At 41.6% G+C, this 19,597-nt stretch overlaps 1 protein-coding gene and 1 long non-coding RNA gene across 6 annotated transcripts in view; one reads left to right on the top strand and one right to left on the bottom strand.

Moving 5' to 3' along the window:
• Nucleotides 1-1,662, top strand: part of Senp2 (SUMO specific peptidase 2) — a 46,480-nt gene extending 44,818 nt beyond the window's left edge. For all 5 annotated transcript variants that reach the window (XM_059277658.1, XM_059277660.1, XM_059277659.1 and 2 more), the window contains one exon: nt 383-1,662. In XM_059277658.1, the coding sequence (XP_059133641.1) occupies nt 383-445 (63 nt within the window). In that variant the 3' untranslated portion in view covers nt 446-1,662. The remainder of the gene's footprint in view (nt 1-382) is intronic.
• LOC131922799 (uncharacterized) lies at nt 1,552-18,557 on the bottom strand. The gene is made up of 2 exons (XR_009382406.1): nt 18,159-18,557; nt 1,552-1,712 (listed from the first exon to the last, which is right to left on the bottom strand). It is a non-coding gene; the product is annotated as an uncharacterized LOC131922799 (long non-coding RNA).
• Between the last annotated feature and the right edge of the window lie 1,040 nt (nt 18,558-19,597).

Genomic DNA, 19,597 nt, shown 5'->3' with positions numbered 1-19,597 from the left:
TAAGCTGGTGTGGGACACTTATAATCCCAGAACTGGGGAGGCTGAGGCAGAAGAAGCTCTTGATGATAGCAGCTTAGGCTGTTTAGCAAGACCCTTCTCAAGCAAACAAACAAAATAAAAGAAAAACCTTTGTCAAACATGGCAACACATACCTTATAATCCCAGCACTGGAGGTATAGGCGGGAAGATTAGGATAAGAAAGCCTTCTTGGCTAAAACTAAATCCCATTGTGCTTCAGAAATTTATACATGATGTAAAATGGTCAAGCTGATTGATAGACATGTGCATCCTATTTTATTTATGTGATGACACCTAAAGGCTGTCATGCTGTGATATTGTGCACAGAAGTGTGTAATACTGTTGTTTGTGGGATTCTTTTCAGCACCAGATGCCTCTCTTCCGGAAGAAGATGGTGTGGGAAATCCTCCACCAGCAGTTGCTGTGACAATGCCCTGCCCTGGGCCTTCTAGCTGCTGGTGGTTCTTTCATGGATGTTTCCATATACCTCATGCATTATGGGTTAAAAGTCCCCGTATCATTTCTGTTCTCTCACAGGTACTGAGCTATCAAGAGTGCATGAAGGCCTCTCCACAGTAGCCCTGACTTGAGGTGTGGAGGGGCTGCTTGCAGCCCTGTTTGTAAGGCTGTGCCTGCCCAGAGCCCTGGACTGTTCACCCCATACAAGAACAAATGCTCATTAATATTTTTTGTGTTAAAGAGTTATTTCCATATGAATGTGGGAAATGCAGGATTTGTTCTATGAATTGTTGTTTTCTGTATATTTGTTCACATGTATTCATTCACTCACTCATTTGCAAACATTGGGCAGTGCCCTTTTCTCACTGCTCTTTTATAATTAACTATAAATAATTTGTTTGAACTATTTATTTCTGAAAAGAATGTAATCTAACTGCCACTCCCTGCTGCAGAGGGACCTCAGCAGGGGGAGGAAGGGAGTGTTGACTAGCTTCTGTAGTGCTGGAGTAGGAACTGCCCACATGAAGTTAACGTTCTCCCTTTAGAGGCTTGAAAATGCCAGAAGAAATGATGATGCTGTGTTGTAGGGATCTAGCTGCCTCTTAGAGAGTCTGCCGCTATGACACGGGCACAGTTCATGGAAATGTGGCCAAGGACCTCAGTCTCTGCGTCCTCAGAGCAGTGCGTGCTCATCTTAGAGACTTTCTTTTTTAGAACTGAAGTAGCTTGGCTTCCTCTCGAAACTGGATTCAAAGTGACTGTGACCATAAATGTTTCATCCTAGGTGTGGTTGAGTATGACCCTCACAATGGTAGAGGGCTGGCCTGAGTTGTCTGTTTCAGAAGATGCTCCTCAATTTAAGCCTATTTTTCCTCAGAGGTTTTTTTTAATTTTAATATATAAATATATATAAAGCTGAAATTAAGTTCTTGGCTCATTAGCATGCCCTACTCCAGTCCCACTGAGCCTCCGGAGAGAGATTTAGTACGTGGCTCTGAGGTCATCTTTTACAGTCATCTATTTTGCATATGAAAGTTTGTATTTAACTTTTTTGTTCATTAAAAATCTTACAGATGTGGTTATGCATTTTTAATTTCAGAAAGTTGGTCAGAGCTTATTTTACAAGATCTAGTGCCTAGTGTTGCTTTTATCATGTAATAAAAGACTGTCTGGCAGAACCTAGAATATGCTGATAATTTCTCCTCTTTTGTCGGCTTCAACTTTCCAAACTTGTTCTGGAAACAAACAAAAAGAAGAGATAAACTTAGAAAAGCTGCACTCATGTTAGATACAGATGCACATATCTGCTCTTGAGAATCCTGGGCAAGCTGCTCAGAGGTTATAGCTGTTGAAACCTGTTTTTTCTGAGACTTGAAGTGGCCTTGGTATGGAAACTGGGCCTGTGATGTGGGCCCAAATGACTGAGCCTACCCAGCGTGACCTGGGGGCCTGGCCAGACCTGAGAGCATATGGTCCAGTGATTCAGGGGTGAACTGTTTGTGCTTCTTCCTCCACAAGGACAGACTGTGTACAGAGATCCCTTCCTTTAGCCTAGACCCTTTTCCTGGCCTCCCTAGGAACTGTGCCAGTGATGCTGGGATCTGGCAGCTGGTACAACCAAAGGAGCTCAGAAGTTGACTGTGTCTACACTGCTGAAAATTGGATGCTAGAATTCTACCTGAGAGTTTATGGCTCAGACCTACCAAGATGGCTGCCTGACCTGAATTTAATCCCCTGCACCCACCATGGAAGGAAAAACTGACTCCCCAAATAGTCCTCTAACCTGCACACTGGCACACACCAACAGGTGCACCATAGTAGTAACAAGTAGATTTTAAAAGGAATTAAGGGCCTTGGATAAGGTTTGTTTCTGTTGGCTTTGTTCTCTTGGATGGTGATTTGTTCTCCACTCAGGTGAGTGGTGCTGTGGTTGATGTGGTATTTGAGGGACATCCTCTGAGCTTACCACCAATGTTTGCTCTTGAGAGCTATTCTTAATTCAGAACACGAAGCTAGAGAGAATTCACTCTCAGTCTCAGCCCAGCACCCATGTCATAAGCTGGGCAGCTACTCACATCTGCAATCCCAGTTCTGAGGGAATAGAGGCAGGAGGACCAGACCCTGAGGAACAGGAGGAGTGATGGAGGACACTGACCCCTCTTCCGGCCGCCTCCTGTGCACATCTGCAGGCAGTGCACACACCACACTCATGCAGACACACAGTAAGTCTTTACAGAACAGCAAAGTAGGGGTACAGATGTGAAGCTACAGGTGCACTACTCTGCCTGAATTCTGGGATCCAGGCTAATGCACCACAGCCCATGGTTCTTGAGGCACTGATACGTCTCCCTTGGTGTGAGGACATGTGTGGGTAATAGAATTGTTACAGTCAAACAGATTATGAAATAAAAATAGGTGATAAAAACAGCTATTGGTGTAACTAGTGAGACCGCAAAATTAAAGCCAGTGATTTGTGTGTGTGTGAAATTTCAATTTTGGGACCTGAAAAAGTGTTGCATTGTTCTGTTTAGCCCACAGTCTCTGAAAATGAGTAAATTTTAAGAAATTCATAGTGTTGGTGACTTCTCTTTCTGCAGTCGACTGCTTTACGCTTGTGCTTTACCTGGAGTTGGGGTGGAGGAAAGCTGTCCAACCACCCCTGCAGATTTTGTATCCTACCCAAGTTGATTAAGGCTCTTAGAACCCCTACTCCTTCTCTCCCGAGTCTTGGACACAACTTGGGGACTGCCGAGGGGATGCTGGGTGTTCACCTACACCGAGAAGATGCACATGATGCTGGGGCCTTGTGTGGGTGTGGGGAGTCTTCCTGAAGATACAGTAAACCCCAAATACATAAACAACATAAAATACTGTAGTCACCCTGTAGCACAAATCTTAAAAGTTCTTATTAATAAACAAATCCAGAGCCAGGTAGGAATGCTGAATGATCAGAGAAACAGAACAAGCCACAGCTACCTCACCTTGCCAATTCCTCAGCAGATCCTGTTTCCTCAGGCTGGAAGCCTCCAAGTCTTCATCCAAAATGAATCTCAGCTGAACTGCTGCTCAAAAGCCTAAAAGCTTAACCAGGCTAGTTCCTGGTCCTCACACCTTATATACCTTTCTGCTTCCTGCCATCACTTCCTAAGATTAAAGGCGTGAGTCACCATGCTTGGCCGTTTCCAGTGTGGCTTTGAACTCACAGAGATCCAGATGGATCTTTGCCTCTAGAATGCTGGGATTAAAGGCATGTGCCACCAGTGCCTAACCTCTATGTTTAATATTATGGCTGTTCTGTTCTCTGACCCCCAGATAAGTTTATTGGGTTGCACAATATATCAACCACCGTCAACCACATTTAAATGGCTTTGTGAGCTAATTTTGAGAAGACCTCCATATCAAATAAGTTTTTAGAATTTATTTGTAAGGTAGAGATACAGCTGGCTTGCTAACTTACTGTTTTAATTATTTAATATACACAGGGATAGCCAGGTGGCGGTGGCGCACGCCTTTCATCCCAACACTCGGGAGGCAGAGCCAGGAGGATCTCTGAGTTTGAGGCCAGCCTGGTCTACACAGCAAGATCCAGGACAGACACCAAAATTACACAGAGAAACCTTGTCTACAAAAACAACAACAACAACAACAACAAAAGCCCCCCCAAAAAAACCAAAACCCCATACACGCGTGTGATTTTGGGTGTGTTGGAATAGATAATAATTTTATCTATTTACGAGGAAATTATTAAGTGGCTTTTTAGATTTTGTATTGAAACTCATATTTTATCTTATAATCAATATATAACGCATGTACACAATTATTTTGTGAAATAAATGTTTGCTTTTTTGGACTGGAGAGAGGGCTCAGCAGTTAAGAGCCCTTGCTGTTTTTGTAGAGGACCATAAATTTAAATCCCAGCATCCACACTGGACAGCTAAGAATGTCCTATAATTCTGACTCCAGGGAATCCACCACCCTTTCTGGGCCCTGCACACTCGTACATGGTATACACTCACATAGACAAACACACAGTCCGACCAGCTCGAGAGATGGCTCAGTTGTTAAAGAGCACTTGCTTCAAGCCTCAGGGGATCCAGTGCTCTCTTCTGGCCTCTTTTGGCACCCGTACTCACATGCACAAACCCCACACAGATAATTAAAAATAAAAATTTTGAGAAAGGGCCCCACCTGTCCTAAATATATAAATCAGGCTGGCCTGGAATCCACAGAGGTCTGCCCACCTCTTCCTCACCAGTGCTGGGATTAAAAGTATGCACCAGTATGTCTAGCTCTAAATTTTCTTTTTCATTTCAAAGTGCTGCAGGCAAATCCAGGGGCTTTGGTGTGCTGGGCAAGTTTGCTATCACAGAATAGACTCCCCAGCCATAGTTGAAAACACTGCTCTTAATGACTTGAAAGCAAAATGAAAGGTTTTTAAAGACAGGAAATGGGCAAAGAGGGAGGAAGGGAAGGAGGGTGAAAGAGAGGCACAAGCTGATTCAAGATGATCCATCTAAACCTAGGCAAACAGGCTAGAAGCTTCCAGATCCTTAATGGAAATCTGTAGGGTAATCACTGGTTTGTACATTGGCATTTCCAGTAGAAGTCCTGTTACTTCTCTACATAGGTGATAAGACAGGGAATCTGGGATTGACAGGATGGCCCAACAAGCAGCTGAGTTCACTCCCTAGAACCTGTGGGGGAAGGAGAGAACCACCATCCAAAAGCTGTCCTCTGACCTCCGTATGCAACACCAACACACACACACACACACACACACACACACACACACACACACACACACCACAAACAAATTCAGATTTAGAAACAAAAAGGAGTCTGGCTGAGTCGATGTGAGAAGTGTGTCTTCTTTCTGAACATGCATAGCCAACATGAAGGTTTTACATTAACAAATTATGTCTTTGTTTTTATTTTGTTTTGAGAAAGGTCTCTGTAACTCAGGCTGGCCTGGAACTCACTTTAAAGCCCAGACTGTTCTCAAACCTACTGCCTCCTGAGTGCTGGGATTACAGGCATGCACAACTACGCCTAGCTAAATGTCTTAGCCTAGCGTCTTTCAAATGTAGATATTGAGTCCTTGTCTCCAAGACTCCTATGGAACTGTTTACATGAAACTGTTAGAACTACAGAGTTCTTGAGGGCATGTGATTCAAATATATAAAGAAAAGTTCTACACCCCTGCTGTAAACACCCCACCCCACACACTACATGTCATATGTCAAACATGTTACACATATGGCAGTCATAAAGTGTGATTCCTAAGTATCTGACACCTTTTATAACCTCATTTAATAATGTCAATAAAAGTACTTATGGTAGAAAAATACTGATAGCAGGTAAAGAATAAAAATTCTGGCCACCTACCACCCCACTCCATATCCAGACTTCCCACATCTTCCAGGGTCCCACAGCCATTCCCACCACCATCTCCTCTTCTGAAGTCAACCTCTAGATGTCCACTAAGACCTGCCCTACCTACATCCATCCATAAGACCCTTTGCCCTGCCTGCACCACCCCACATCATACATCAATCCATTCATAGTAGGCAATTTCACTGGCCCACTTTCTCCAGTAGATCACCTGGACAAAAAAATAAACATCTGAATTAATTGACGTCATACATTAAATGGACTTCACATATCTACAGACTAGTCTATCCAAACACCAAAGAATATGCATTCTACTAAACAGCACATGGAAGCTTTTCTAAAAATAGGCCACATCCTGGGACACAAATGATTACAAATTCAAAAAGATTGAAATAACTTCTTGTATCCTATCTGACCACAATGCAATAAAACTTAAAATTGATACTGGGCAGTGGTGGTCCATGCCTCTAATGCCAGCATTTGGGAGGCAGAGACAAGTTTGAAGCCAGCTTGGTCTACAAAGTGAGTTCTAGGACAGTCAGGGCTGTTACATACATACCCTGTCTCAAAAAACAAAACAAGAAAAAAACAAAAAGTCCAGGACCAGATAGATTCACAGCAGAATTCTAGACATTCAAAGAAGATCTTAAACCATTCAAAAGAGTGCTCCAAACTCCTCCTATGAAGCCAGATAACTCTGATACCTAAACCAGGTAAAGGCAAAACACAAAAAGAAAACTACAGGCCAATATTCCTGATGAACATAGACTCAAAAATAATAAATACTTGCAAACAGAATACAGACATAACATCAAAAAGATTATCCACCAAGTTGGAATTATCCCTGAAAAGCAGGGATGGTTCAACACATGCAAGTTGATAAATAAATGACATAAATGGACTTAAAAGCAAAAATCTCATGATCATCTCAATAGATGCAGAAAAAATACTTGACAGAATCCAACATTCATGATAAAAGTACTAGAGAATAGAAGGCTAGAGGGAGTAAAAGCTATATACAAGTAACCCACAGTCAACATCTTTCCTGATGGAGAAAAGCTTGAAGCAATCCCACTGAAGTCAGGAACAAGACAGGTCTCCTATCCCGACTCCTTCTCAACGCTGTGCTTGAAGCACTAGCTGCAGCAATAAGGCACGAGAAGGAAATTAAAGGGACACAAATAGGGAAAGAAGAAGTCAAACTATCGCTGTTTGCAGATGACACACTATACACGAGAGATCCCCAAAATCCTACCAGAAAACTTCTGGAGACAATGAACACAGCAATGTGGCAGGATACAGAATCAATTTGCACAAATCAATAGCTTTTCTATTGGTATTCTATACCAACAACACATATACAGAGAAGGTGGTTCTAGACACACACTCATCCACAATAGCCTCAAAGAAAATACAGTATCTAGGGGTACACCTAACCAAGGAAGGGAGGGACCTCCACATGAAAAAAGAGATAGAGACACAAGAAAATGGAAAGACACCCCATGACTGTGGGTTAGTAGAATTAACATTGTGAAAATGACCATTCTACCAAAAGCCATTTATAGGTTCAATCCCAATCAAAATCTGTACCTCATTCTTCACAGAAATAGAAAAGGGTATCCTAAAGTTCATATGAAACCACGAAAGACTATGAATAGACATAACAATTCTTGGCAAAAAGAATAATTAATGCTAGAGGAATTACAATTCCAGATCATAAGATATATTACAGAGACATAGTAATAAAAACAATGTGTATTGGCAAAAAACAGACATGCAGACCAAAGGAACAAAATTAAAGATCCAAACATGAGCACACATAACTTCAGCCATTTAATATTTGATGAAGACTCAAAAACAACAACAAAACAAACAAATAACCTTGGAAACAAGAAAGCATCTTCAACAAATGGTGCTGGGAAAATGATGTCCACATGTAGTATACATTAGATCTGTGTCTATCACCTTGCACAAAAACAAACTCCCAATGGATCAAAGACCTTAACCTGAAACCTGAAACTGCTAGAAGAAAACAGTAGTACCCTAATGATACAGGTGTAGGAAAGGACTTTCTGAACAGGACTCTATTTGTCCAAGGATGAAGGCCAGCAATTGACAAGTGGGACTCCATGAAACCACAAAAGCTTCTGGTTTTTATTGTTTGGAAACAAGTCCTACAATAGATGAATGGATAATGAAAATGTGGCACATACACACTGGGAATACAAATCAGCTGCAAAGAAAGATGAAGTAACTTTGTGGGTAAACAGATGGAAGTAGAAAAGGTCAAATTGAGAGAGGTTACCCAGACCCAGAACGACATGCACCATATGGTCTCTTATTGAAGGTTCCTGGCTCCAAATCTTCAGATGTGAATACGTAGCCTATAGGAACTACAGAAACAAGGAAAGTAAAACAGAACCATTGTCAAGATAGGGAGGTAGGAGAACAATGGAAAGGGAAATGGGAGCAGGGAATCCCTAGGGTGGGAGAGGAGAGTAAATACAGAGGAGGGTGAAAGGAGGGTAAAGGGGAATAGCAGGACGCAAGTGATTTGATGGGGAAATGGAAAAGACAGGTTCTTCAGGGACTGAAGAGGGAGGTATATACAGAAGGAGGAGAGAGGTGGGTCAAATAACAATAAGGACATCTAGCCACATGGTGGTGGTGCACACCTTTAATCTCAGCATTCAGGAGGCAGAGGCAGGTAGATTTCTGTGAGTTCAGGACCAGTCTGGTCTACAGAGCTAGTTCCAGGACAGCCAGAGCTACACAGAGAAACCCTGTCTTCAAAAACAACAACAAAAAACCAACAAGGACATATGAAAAAGCTACAAGGAATCATACTATTATTTACAAAAAAATCCATAATACAAGAAATTGCGTGTATAAATATACATATATATATTTTAATGAACCTTTCTCATCTGGACTTTTTGTGCTCCCTCAAAGAGCCAAAGATCACCTAACAAAAACCCCAATAGCATACAGGAAAAGTTCTCTTCTGAGTTGTTGTCTAGGGCTGTCTAAGAGACTCCCAAAACATAGCCAGTTGCAATTTCCCTTGGCTACTCCTCAGAGGTGGAAGATAAGTCCCTATTGTTGAAGACACCAGGTACTGCAGAAACAGGGCCCAGAGGCCCAAGAGCTGGGACAGATTCGCAAAGTCCCCTCCCTGATGACTAGCTTTCATGGTATCTGAAGTCACTATGCAAGCTTCCAAGGGAGGGAGACAACCAACAGTCCTACCCAGCTATGACACCTGTGAGCCACATCAATGACCATCATGGCAGGATAACCCTAAAGATACAGTAATGGCACACATACCTTGGTGGTAACCAGTAGCTCTCTGATTGGACTTGACAAGTTCAACAAGAGGGAAACCATGCCTGGCACTGGAAACCTAGCTAGCTAATCAGTGCTAGTGAAGTCATGGTTATTGGAAGAGAGTCTACAAACACTAATTTACTAAACTAGCATGATCTCTATCAAAAGCCTATAATCATTTGTCCTTATACCCACAGATCAGTGTATTTTTCACCTTCATCAAGAAAACTTCTCTTCACAACACAAGGAGACTATTAGAGAAATTCACAAGCAATAAAAATGCAGAATTATAGAGCTCAGTCCCAGTGGATGCGTCTACAAAACATTCCTGCACCTAAGGCTCCGGGAACATTGTGGAAGAGGAAGTGGAAAGTTGTAAGAGCCAGAGGATCAGGGAGTTTGCTGTGGGACTGTGTCTCCTAGTCATGTCTGGCCAGCATGACTGTCCGAATGTGAGCTGAACAAGGATGACACCAACGGACATGACAATCTAGATAGAGAACCCACGAGGCCGCAACCCTACAGAGAACTATACAGGTAACTGAGGATGGCTAGAAATGGGAGGCGGCCTTCGAAGAGAAGTGCATACCAACTGATTCAGCGCCCAATGGTCAGCCCTGAAACTATACACACAGGTAGCATTATATGGACCGAACAGACTCTACTTAGGAATGCATATGTATATCCATATCCATATATGCACGCAAATAACAATTAGTAAAAAAAAAAAACCGGACATGAATTTGAAGGAGAGCAGGGAAGGGTATATGGGAGGGTTTGGAGGGAGGAAACAAAAGGGAGAAATGTTGTAATTAAATTATAATCTTAAAAAACTTTTAAAGGAAAACAGAAAAGAATAAAAATTCTCAACTTAACCACCCAGAGTTAGCTTGTGACTTTGTTTGGCATATATCCTGGCCGCCTTCCACCATATTCATGCTTATGTGTGTGTATTTTTAAATTAACAAATATACCAAGTTGTGCTTATATGATACCTTTTTATCATTTTTATTTTTACACAACATTTTGACAATTGATTCTGACCATATCTTCATGTCAATGTCATAATTGCTTCACAATCTAAGGTACAATTGTAACTGTAATATCATTACATATAACATTTTATACAATATATGGCTTTTCCTCTTAGAACAAAATGGAATCATTAAGATCTAGGTTGCTGGGTATAGGCTGGGTGTCTAGGCTAACACTTAGGTGTGTGTTAACTGCATGGGAGCATACACCTGTAGCCACACACTCTCCAGAGCTATAGTGATTGTCCTTTCTAGCATGAACTAAGGGTCTGTGTCTCCAGGGATTTAATGTCTACATTTTTCACAGGTGGGCCTTTATTCAGTGCACAATGAAGGATAGCATGAATCATCTCAGTGGATGACTTGAGCTTCACAGAAATTTTTACAAGAAACTTTTTGTAAAAATTTGAAGAGACAAAAAGAGAAAATAGGATAATGAGCCTTTATGCAAATATGTTCTGCAGTTATTAAAGTACAAATAATTCTGATAGGTGTGGCAGTACACACCTTTAATCCCAGCACTTGTGAAACAGAGTTCTGGGCCAGCCTGGTCTGCACAATGGGTTCCAGGCCAGCCAGGGCTACATAGTGAACCCCTATCTAAAAAACAAAAGAAAAAAATACTGATTTAGTTCACCTATTTCTTTTAATGGGGGATAGTCAAACCTGGCAAGCAAAACCCTGATGAACCATCATGTTCTTCTACTTAAATGCATCAGAATGTCTCCCTCACAACAAAGAGAGTCATTTCACATTTAACAAAATAATTGATTAAAAAAATTCCAATATCCAGGTCATTTTCATAGCTCCCTGATTATGTTAATATGTTAGAATCTAAACTATATGGGGGTTTGCTCCATTTATCATGTGTACCACACTGTGTGTCTTGCTACCCAACCAGGAGCTAAGATGTAGGTTTTGAAGTTGATTTTCTCAGGTAGTTGGTTTGGTTTATTAGGCAAGGACCCCCTTTAGCTGACTTTACTGCAACAAGAGCTCAGAATGTCAACTTGTGCCCGTTAGTGGTGCTGGTTGTGATCAGTGGCGCAGGCTATGTAGGTCTGAACTCTGTTTTAAGTTTTGATAAATCCTTCTTAAAGTGTGTGTGTGCACGTGTGTGCACATGTGCTATTTCATTCACAAATATAAAATGCTGATTTTATATTTCTGTCACTACTCCTGTGCTCATGAGCTTGAATTGTTCTAGGAAGGAAAAGCTCCCAACTATTTGGCTGTGTGCGTATTTTACACAGTGGAGGATGGCATGGCGCTTAAGTTCATTGTCATTGTTTTGTTACCACACAGTCCCTGACTTAAACTTGGAATTTCCTATTGGTGTCCCGATTTCTTTTCATAGGTCATTTAGAAAGCCATATTTGGGCACAGTTGCTCTCATCCCTGGGTTATTGGTACTTCCAGACCTTTGCAATAGAAGAGGAAATGCCTTTCTTTGAAGAGAAGAATTTTCACTTATTTCACTTTCAAATTTGAGACTCTGAGGTTTCTCTTCTTATATTATAATACTGCACATCAGGGTGGCCTTCTGCATCAACAATCATTTGCTTGGTCCTAACATATATGTATAATGATGCCACAGTCTCAATGCCCGTGTTCTACTCATAGGACCACTAAGTATGAGATGTGTTCATACCACCAGTATGAGATGTGTTCTAGAGTCATGATGAGAGTACTCATCTGAAAACCAAAGAACTGGTGCTGCAGCCCTGAGGCCCTGAGTTTGATCCCCAGTGCCACCAAAAACCCCTCCGTTCACACTATGAGTGGTTGTGCTATCAATTCAGTATGCAGTTGTATTTGTGTTTGGGGACTTTTGTCTCTGTTTTTGCTTACATTGAGCAAATGATTGGGGCAAAGTTCCATGGCAAGGCATGTTCATAGTAGGTCTGCCACTTCTACCCAGTTCTCCCTGCAGCACTCACATGTTTACCTCCAGACTTCTGAATATAGCCAAGACTTACATGTTTTTCTATTGCTTTCCTAAAGAAGGCATAATAAACCATGCACACCCCTTGATTTAACCTCAGCTGTTCTAGACCCAATTCCTCATGTTCCTTCATATTACTGAGTAATTTGAGGCACTGTAGCTTATTGCTGCACCTTCCTAAACAGATGTTGAGGGTACCAGTCTTTCTATCATGAACAGTACAGTAATACAGGTACCTGTCTTGGGGGTAGGTTACATGAAATGAGGTTGCTAGGTCAAATACCCAGGAACATTTGTGATTTTGCTAGGTACTGCCAAATTTCCTTGCACAGAGGTAGCTTCTTCTTCATCACTCCCCAGACATGGCTTCACTGTGTAGCCCTAGTTGTCCTAAAACTCAATCTGTAGACCAGGCTGGCCTTGAACTCAAAGAAATCCACCTGCCTCTTCCTTATGAGTGCTGTGATTAAAGGCATGCATCACTACCATCCAGCTAGCTTTATTTTTAAATTAATTTGTGTGTGTGTGTATGTGTGAGTGTGTGTGTGTGTGTATGTGTGAGTGTGTGTGTGTGTGTTTGTGCGCGCGCGCGCTCGCGCAGTTGTTTGTCCTGTGTTGGAGCCCACCTAGGTTTCCTGGTGGCTTTATCCTGCAGGTCTGCATATAGAGGATGATTGGACCACGGGCCTGCATATCAGGTGTTTGGAAGGGTCTACACTCTGGGAAAAAGTAGGGGTGGGATAGCCCCCAACAGATGGCACCAGTGAGCAGAGACAAAGACAAAAAGAAAATCCAGAGTACTTGGCAAAAGGGAGAGTTAGGTCTTCACAATAAGCAGTTGGTTCAGTCCAGTTTTGTAGTGAAAAAAGTTAAATGAGGCAGGGGTTTTATCCTCAGGAGAAAAAGAAAAAACGGGATGAAAGGATGCCCAAGTGCTGCAACAAATGTTTGTCTTTGTCTATGTTTCTCTGTCTATGTTTTTCTCTCTCTTTAGTGAAGTAAGTCATAAGTTTAGTTTGAGATATTAGGGTAGAATAAGCTTTAGGTATATACATTGTGAAGGCTTAGGTGAATTTAGAGTGGAGTAGGTTTTCCCAGCCTGGGACGCAGAGAGTAGTGTCCCTGGCAGACTGCGAGTTTGGCAGTCTGAGGGGCTGGCTTCAGGAACTCCAGAAGTCACTGAGAATGGTGGACACCAGAGGCAGCAAAACAGTCACAGCCAGGCATCTGCAGCTGAGACCCGAGGAACATCAGTACAGCGCAGGTGGCAGATGCCCCAGGGCCTGCAAGCTTTCTGCAGAAAGAAAGCAGCAGTGAGGAGAGGAGTGGAGACTCTAGGGCAGGTAGCAGCTTGAAGTGCAGCCAAGGCTTCATTAGACCCTAGTGGCTGGTGCAGGCCTGTCTCTTGAAACCACAGTCCCTGGTGGTTGGAGCCCCGAGACAGCATGGGAAAGGTGGAGAGCTGAGCAGGTGACACAGCAGAAGTGACACGGGAGAGGCTAAGTGCCAAGTGGGCAGCTGGAGTGCTGGAGCCCAGGGAGCTAGAGCCATGCTCCAGGCTGAACAGCCAGATCAGGGCTCTGCAGGAACTGCTGAGACACAGCTTGAGCTCCCAGCAGTAGGGTGTGGTTGGAGCTATGGAGTCACCTGGGGTTACATTCGTCATGCAACAAGAAAGCATATAGAGGTTTCCAGGACCCAGAGTGCTGGAAGCAGGTAATGGGACCCAAGGAAGCTGTAGTAGTGGCTGGATTTCCTCCCAGAACCAGGGTTGCTGTAGGAAAGCAATGGCTCATAGCAGCTGAAGGAGACAATTTTGAGCCTGTGTGGCTGTGAGGTGATTGAAAGCTTTCTAGCCTCGGGACACAGAGGTCCTGGGAATGGCCTGGTTTTGGGAGGCACAGACATACTGGGACTGTAAAAGCTGTAAAACTGAGCTAGCAGCAAAAGCTTTGCAGTTTCTGTTTGACGGCTAGAAGAAAATCTCTTTTAAGAGGACTTTTCACCAACTAGCTCTTGTGGAGCTATTAGCTTTTGCTATGAGGGAAAACTACTATAAAATGCTGTTGTAATTGAAAGTACCTCTGTCTGTGAGAATGAAAGTTGCAGAGACACTTGTTTGAACTAAAATTGTTAACTGCAAAAAGTTTTTGGTTGTGAGAAATGCTTCTTCCTTTTTGGAAGTAGAAGTCTAGAACCAGAATTTATTTTTTTGAACTTTTTGAACTTAAAAAAAAAAGAGATACAACTACAAAAAGGTTTTGGTTATGGTTCAAGAATTTATTTGAATTTTTGGATTTAAGAAATGAATTGCACAGGGGTGATTTCATTGCAATGGGACAACTTTGAGTTTGCTTATGTATATAGACTCTATCAATGGTGATGACTTAGGAACTGTTTTATGGAATTATTTGTGCTAAAAATGGAACTGTTAAAATGCAAAAATTTATTTTTTTCTACCTAGGCTCACGATATAGTTTTGTGTATGCATATATGCTTTATTAACTGTGGTGATTCATGAACTGTTTTGTGTTAAAAATGGAACTGTTTTATAGAACTGTTTATATAAAAATGGAACTGTTTATAGAATTGGTTTTGTGTTACAAATGGAAGTGTTTAAATGGAGAAGTTGGGTTTTTTTTCTAACTAGGCTTGAGATTTAGCTTAAAAATTATAAAGAAACCGGGGAATTAATATTCCTTAGTCTATTTAATTTAAAAAAGTATTTTCTTGTTGAGTGGATTAATGTTACGTTTTGTTAGTAAGAAATTCAAATGGTTATACTAAGAGATTACTTTAAAGTGTAAAGAGTTTTATTAAGGAATTGCTTTTGGATGTTTTGCTAAAGTTTTTAAAGTGTTAATGGTTATATTGAGAATATTGCTTTTAAATGTAGGTTTGTAGGAATTATAACTGTGTATAATAATATTGATGTCTTTTGTGGTTAAGGATACCTTCTGCATCTCTTATTGCTTACTTCTCTACCTATTTCCTGAGTCTGTACCCAGGAAAAGCAAGTAGTTGATCTTAGTTGTAAGTGAAATACTTACTTCAAAATAGGGGTCCAACTATATTTAGATTTTATATTTCTGAAATATTAGTCCAAAAATGAGATGTTTTTAAGTTTTTTAAAAAAGAATTTTGTTGTTTTATTTAACTTACTTTGGAGAGTTCCCAATTAATTACATTTTAAGGCTAGATGAAAGAGAAAAAGAAAAATTTTCACCATCACCACTGAAAAAAAAGAAGAAAATAAAAACAGAATTTTATATATCAAATAAAGCGTAAAAGGTCTAGGGGCCGAGTAGTACTCAGAGGGAAGTGAAGGTAAGAGGCATGTAGCTGACCAAGAAGCACATACAAGGACATGGAAAGTATCAGCCACTACCACTGCATGTATGTGTAGAATTTTGTAGAATAGAGCCTACCCCAATACACTCTGAGCAGGTCAACCATACTAGGTGGAAACTGAAAACCATACATTCATTATATTACTCCATAAATGTAGACTAAGGAACAATGTATTCGGACTGTTGTGTATTAGGCTTAAAAGAAAAAAAAACCTTTCCAGCCTACAAAGAGATTTCGGTCCAGGAAAAACTATAGCATGAGGTGCATTGCTGTGGGATGCTCTGTATGGCAAATGTGTTGCTGATTGGTCAATACATAAAACACTGATTGGTCATTGGCTAGGCAGGAAGTATAGGCAGGACAAGGAGGAGAATAAAGCTGGGAAGTGGAAGACTGAGTCAGAGAGACACTGCCAGCCGCCACGATGACAAACAGCATATGAAGATGCCGGTAAGCCACGAGCCACGTGGCAAGGTATAGATTAATAGAAATGGATTAATTTAAGCTGTAAGAACAGTTAGCAAGAAGCCTGCCACGGCCATACAGTTTGTAACCAATATAAGTCTCTGTGTTTACTTGGTCAGGTCTAAAAGAGGCTGTGGGACTGGCAGGTGAGAAAGATTTGTCCTGACTGTAGGCCAGGCAGGAAAACTCTAGCTACAGTGCAGAGTACAAGGATCTATTGAATGGAATGATTAGAACTCTAGTAGGTCCAAATATAGAGATATTTCCCAAATTACAAACTAAGGCAGTTGTAGTGTGAGGCCATGCAGTAGTTCTGAAGCTCTGAACTTTATCTATTGTGAATTAAGTGGGGCAGACTGATTGGAAAGAGAGAGATTATGGAAAGAGATTTGCCAATATTTCCATATTTAAAAAGTCCTTAGGCTCAGGGTCTGGTATTTAAAATAGCTGTAGGGCAGCTGGTTAGCAGCTTGCCCAGGTTCAATCCCCAGCAACACAAATGTGAAAGAAAAACATCTATGGCCTGACTAGGCCTTTCTTTGTGCTTATTTTATCCAGAAGTTTCTATTGAAGAAGCTTGATAGCCCAGCCAGGACTGAATGAACTACTAGTGACTACCTTGAGAACAAGAAGAGTATGTGTCATCTTAATAATGAATTAAGAACTTCATCCTTTTGTATAATTTTTTTTGTCATCAGTGTTGTGATTATTAGTGTGTACATCCTTGTGTATTTTCATTGAACTTGTAAAAGTACTCCTATGTCCAACTATCTATGCTTGTAATAAGCCAGCCTCTCACTACTCAAGGTTTAAAGTAGTAATCGTGTGTGTGTGTGTGTGTGTGTGTGTGTGTGTGTGTGTGTGTGTGTTTCTCAAGACCCTGACATTTGTCAGGACCCAATAGGGCTAACTGGTATTCATTCCTTAATGTCTAGGATTTGGCTGAAATGACTTAAAACAGTTGGGACTCTTTTCTATTCTGACCAAGAAGACGCAACAGTTGTGATAGGAAACAAGAAGACAGAACCCCAGACCATCCCAGCTGATGAAGAGCCAGGATGATGCAAGCTGCAAGACAAGGTAAGTAAGTTTCAAAAGAAAGTACTGAGGTCAATTTCTTCCCCCAAAGGAGGAACCTGAGAATTTGCTGGGCTTTTTGCTGCTTCCTTGGAAGTGACATGGGGGAGTTCTGACTCTGCTTGGCTCTTTCATGTCTCTGAATTTAGCATAACTACTTCCCTATTCTGAAGCCCAGACCAAGGCAAATTCTCTGTCAAGAAAGGTGGTCTTCACATATACAGAATAAAGAGATGATCTTTTCAAGGTATGGTTGAGGAAAAGTTTTTGTTTTTGTTTTTGTTTTTATTTTTGTTTTTTTGACAGGGTTTCCTGGATCTCACTCTGTAGACCAGGCTGGCCTTGAACTCACAGAGATTTGCCTGGCTCTGCCTCCCGAGTGCTGGGATTAAAGGCATGTGCCACCACCTCCTGGCAAGGAAAAGTTTTTTATTGAATATATGAGGGAGAGTACAGCCAGAAGTGTCTGGAAGAGTCCAGAGAAGGGAGAGAAAATAGTAGACTAAACATGACCAGTATACTGAACTGGGCCATGGGGGGAGCACCAAGAGAGGGGTCCAAGAACCAAGAGAGAAGAGAACCAAGACAGGGGCTGGAGAGATGGCTCAGTGGTTAAGAGCACTGGCTGTTCTCCCAGAAGTCCTGAGTTCAATTCCCAGCAAACATATAGCCACTCACAAACCATCTGTAATGAGATCTGGTGCCCTCTTCTAGCATGCAGGTGTACATGCAGGTAGAACACTGTATACATAATAATAAATAAATAAATCTGAAAAAAGGGAGAGAGAATCAAGACAACAAAAAGAGGGCACATGTTCAAAACGGCAAGGCCCTACAGGGATGAGAAGCTGGGGAAAGGGAAACCCATGAGCTGAAGAAGTTTAGGGTAGGGGTTGGGGTAAGAAGAGCTGAGAGGAGTCATGGACTCTATAACAGGTATTCGCAATGCTGAGAGAGTCTAGAGGCCAGCATGTTCTTTGGTGTGTTAATAGGTACCAGTCAGCCATTTGTCCCCAGTTTCTTTTGGACCTGACACACTAATAACACAGTTGAAGCACAAAAGAATGAGAGAAATAAGCACAAGAATCCACCTGTGTGTCTTTCCTGACCTCCTTCAGTCCTGTGGGGTCAGGCCTTCATGGTCAGAAAAATCCATTGGAGACAAACCCATCCCCCCAGTTCCTTGGGTTATTTTGTTTTTGTTCTTGTGTTTTTGTTTGTTTGCTTGTTTGGTTTGGTTTGGTCTAAAAAAAGAAAAAGAGGCTCAGAGTGACAAGGTTCAGGGTAGAAGCTGCATTTCTCACTATGGAGACTGAGCTCCAGGCTATCCTATGAGCACAAATGTAAGCAAGAGTTCCCCTAATTTTCTTCTTGTGTTCCAGAGGAAGGTTCAAGAGGGTTCTGGAGAGACTCAACTAGTTGTGAACTCAGTGAGTGGATTGATACCTGAGAAAACAGAGAAGCATCGTACAACCTGGGGTGGAATGTTATCTAAGGATACAGAGGCACAAGGAAATGAAAGGGGAAAGGATGGGGGAAGTGAAGCTGGGAATGGGAAGCCAGGGGAGAGGTTATCTTTAAGGATACAGTCAGGAAACCCCTGTTGTTTTACTGTCAGCTTGGCAGCTGCATCTGAATCTAAGGCTACTTTAGCTGCTGTCTACAGCTCTGCAGTCAGTGCTCCTCTACTCAGGCTGCGGCTGGTGGGACTTCCCGTCCTTCTGACATCGGTTCTGCCACTGCCACCAAATGTAGGTTTTAACTAAGTCTCTATCGTTCTATTTACCAATAAAGACTTGGGAGTCAGATGATGGGGTGAAAACCTGCTAGCTCAGAGATGCCTAAAAGCAACCAACTGACTGACCTTCCTCTTTGGCTAGTGACCCAGCAAGATTATCTCTCCAGCTGTTCCAAACCCAAAAGACTGCCAATACTCCAAATCTCCCTACTACTTCCTGTCTGTCTGTCTATCTGTCTTCCTGGCTCCCTCATACTCACTATGGCTAACTCCTGTCAATTAGTTGCAGGCTCTGAAGGTTTTAACTTTAACATAGTAAAATTACATATAACAAACAAGAATTACAGTTACGGGCTGGAGAGATGGCTCAGTGGTTAAGAGCGCTGGCTACTCTTCCAGAGGAACCAGGTTCAATTCCCAGCAACCACATGGCAACTCATAACTGCCTGTAACTCTAGTTCCAGGGGATCTGACACCTTCACACACACATACATGCAGGCAAAACATGAATGCATGTGAAATAATAATAAATAAATTTAAAAAAGAATTACAGTTACAATATCTAGTCTATTTGTATTTTGTAAAATTAAAGAAAATATCTATCTTATATTTGTGAGTCTAAAGTTTCATATCTACCTTATCTCTTATCATAACCAAGGAAAACCATAATTATAACTATTTAGTCTTCAACTACATCAAAGACTTCAGAAGGATATACTATTACCTAAGTAAACAGGAAGAACATTGTAAGCAACTTCCAAAAATCTAGAATGTCAAAGACAGTTGCCTGGA

This window comes from Peromyscus eremicus, chromosome 12 (genome assembly GCF_949786415.1).
Source record: "Peromyscus eremicus chromosome 12, PerEre_H2_v1, whole genome shotgun sequence".
NCBI lineage: Eukaryota > Metazoa > Chordata > Mammalia > Rodentia > Cricetidae > Peromyscus > Peromyscus eremicus.
This window is presented reverse-complemented; position numbering and strand designations above follow the sequence as displayed.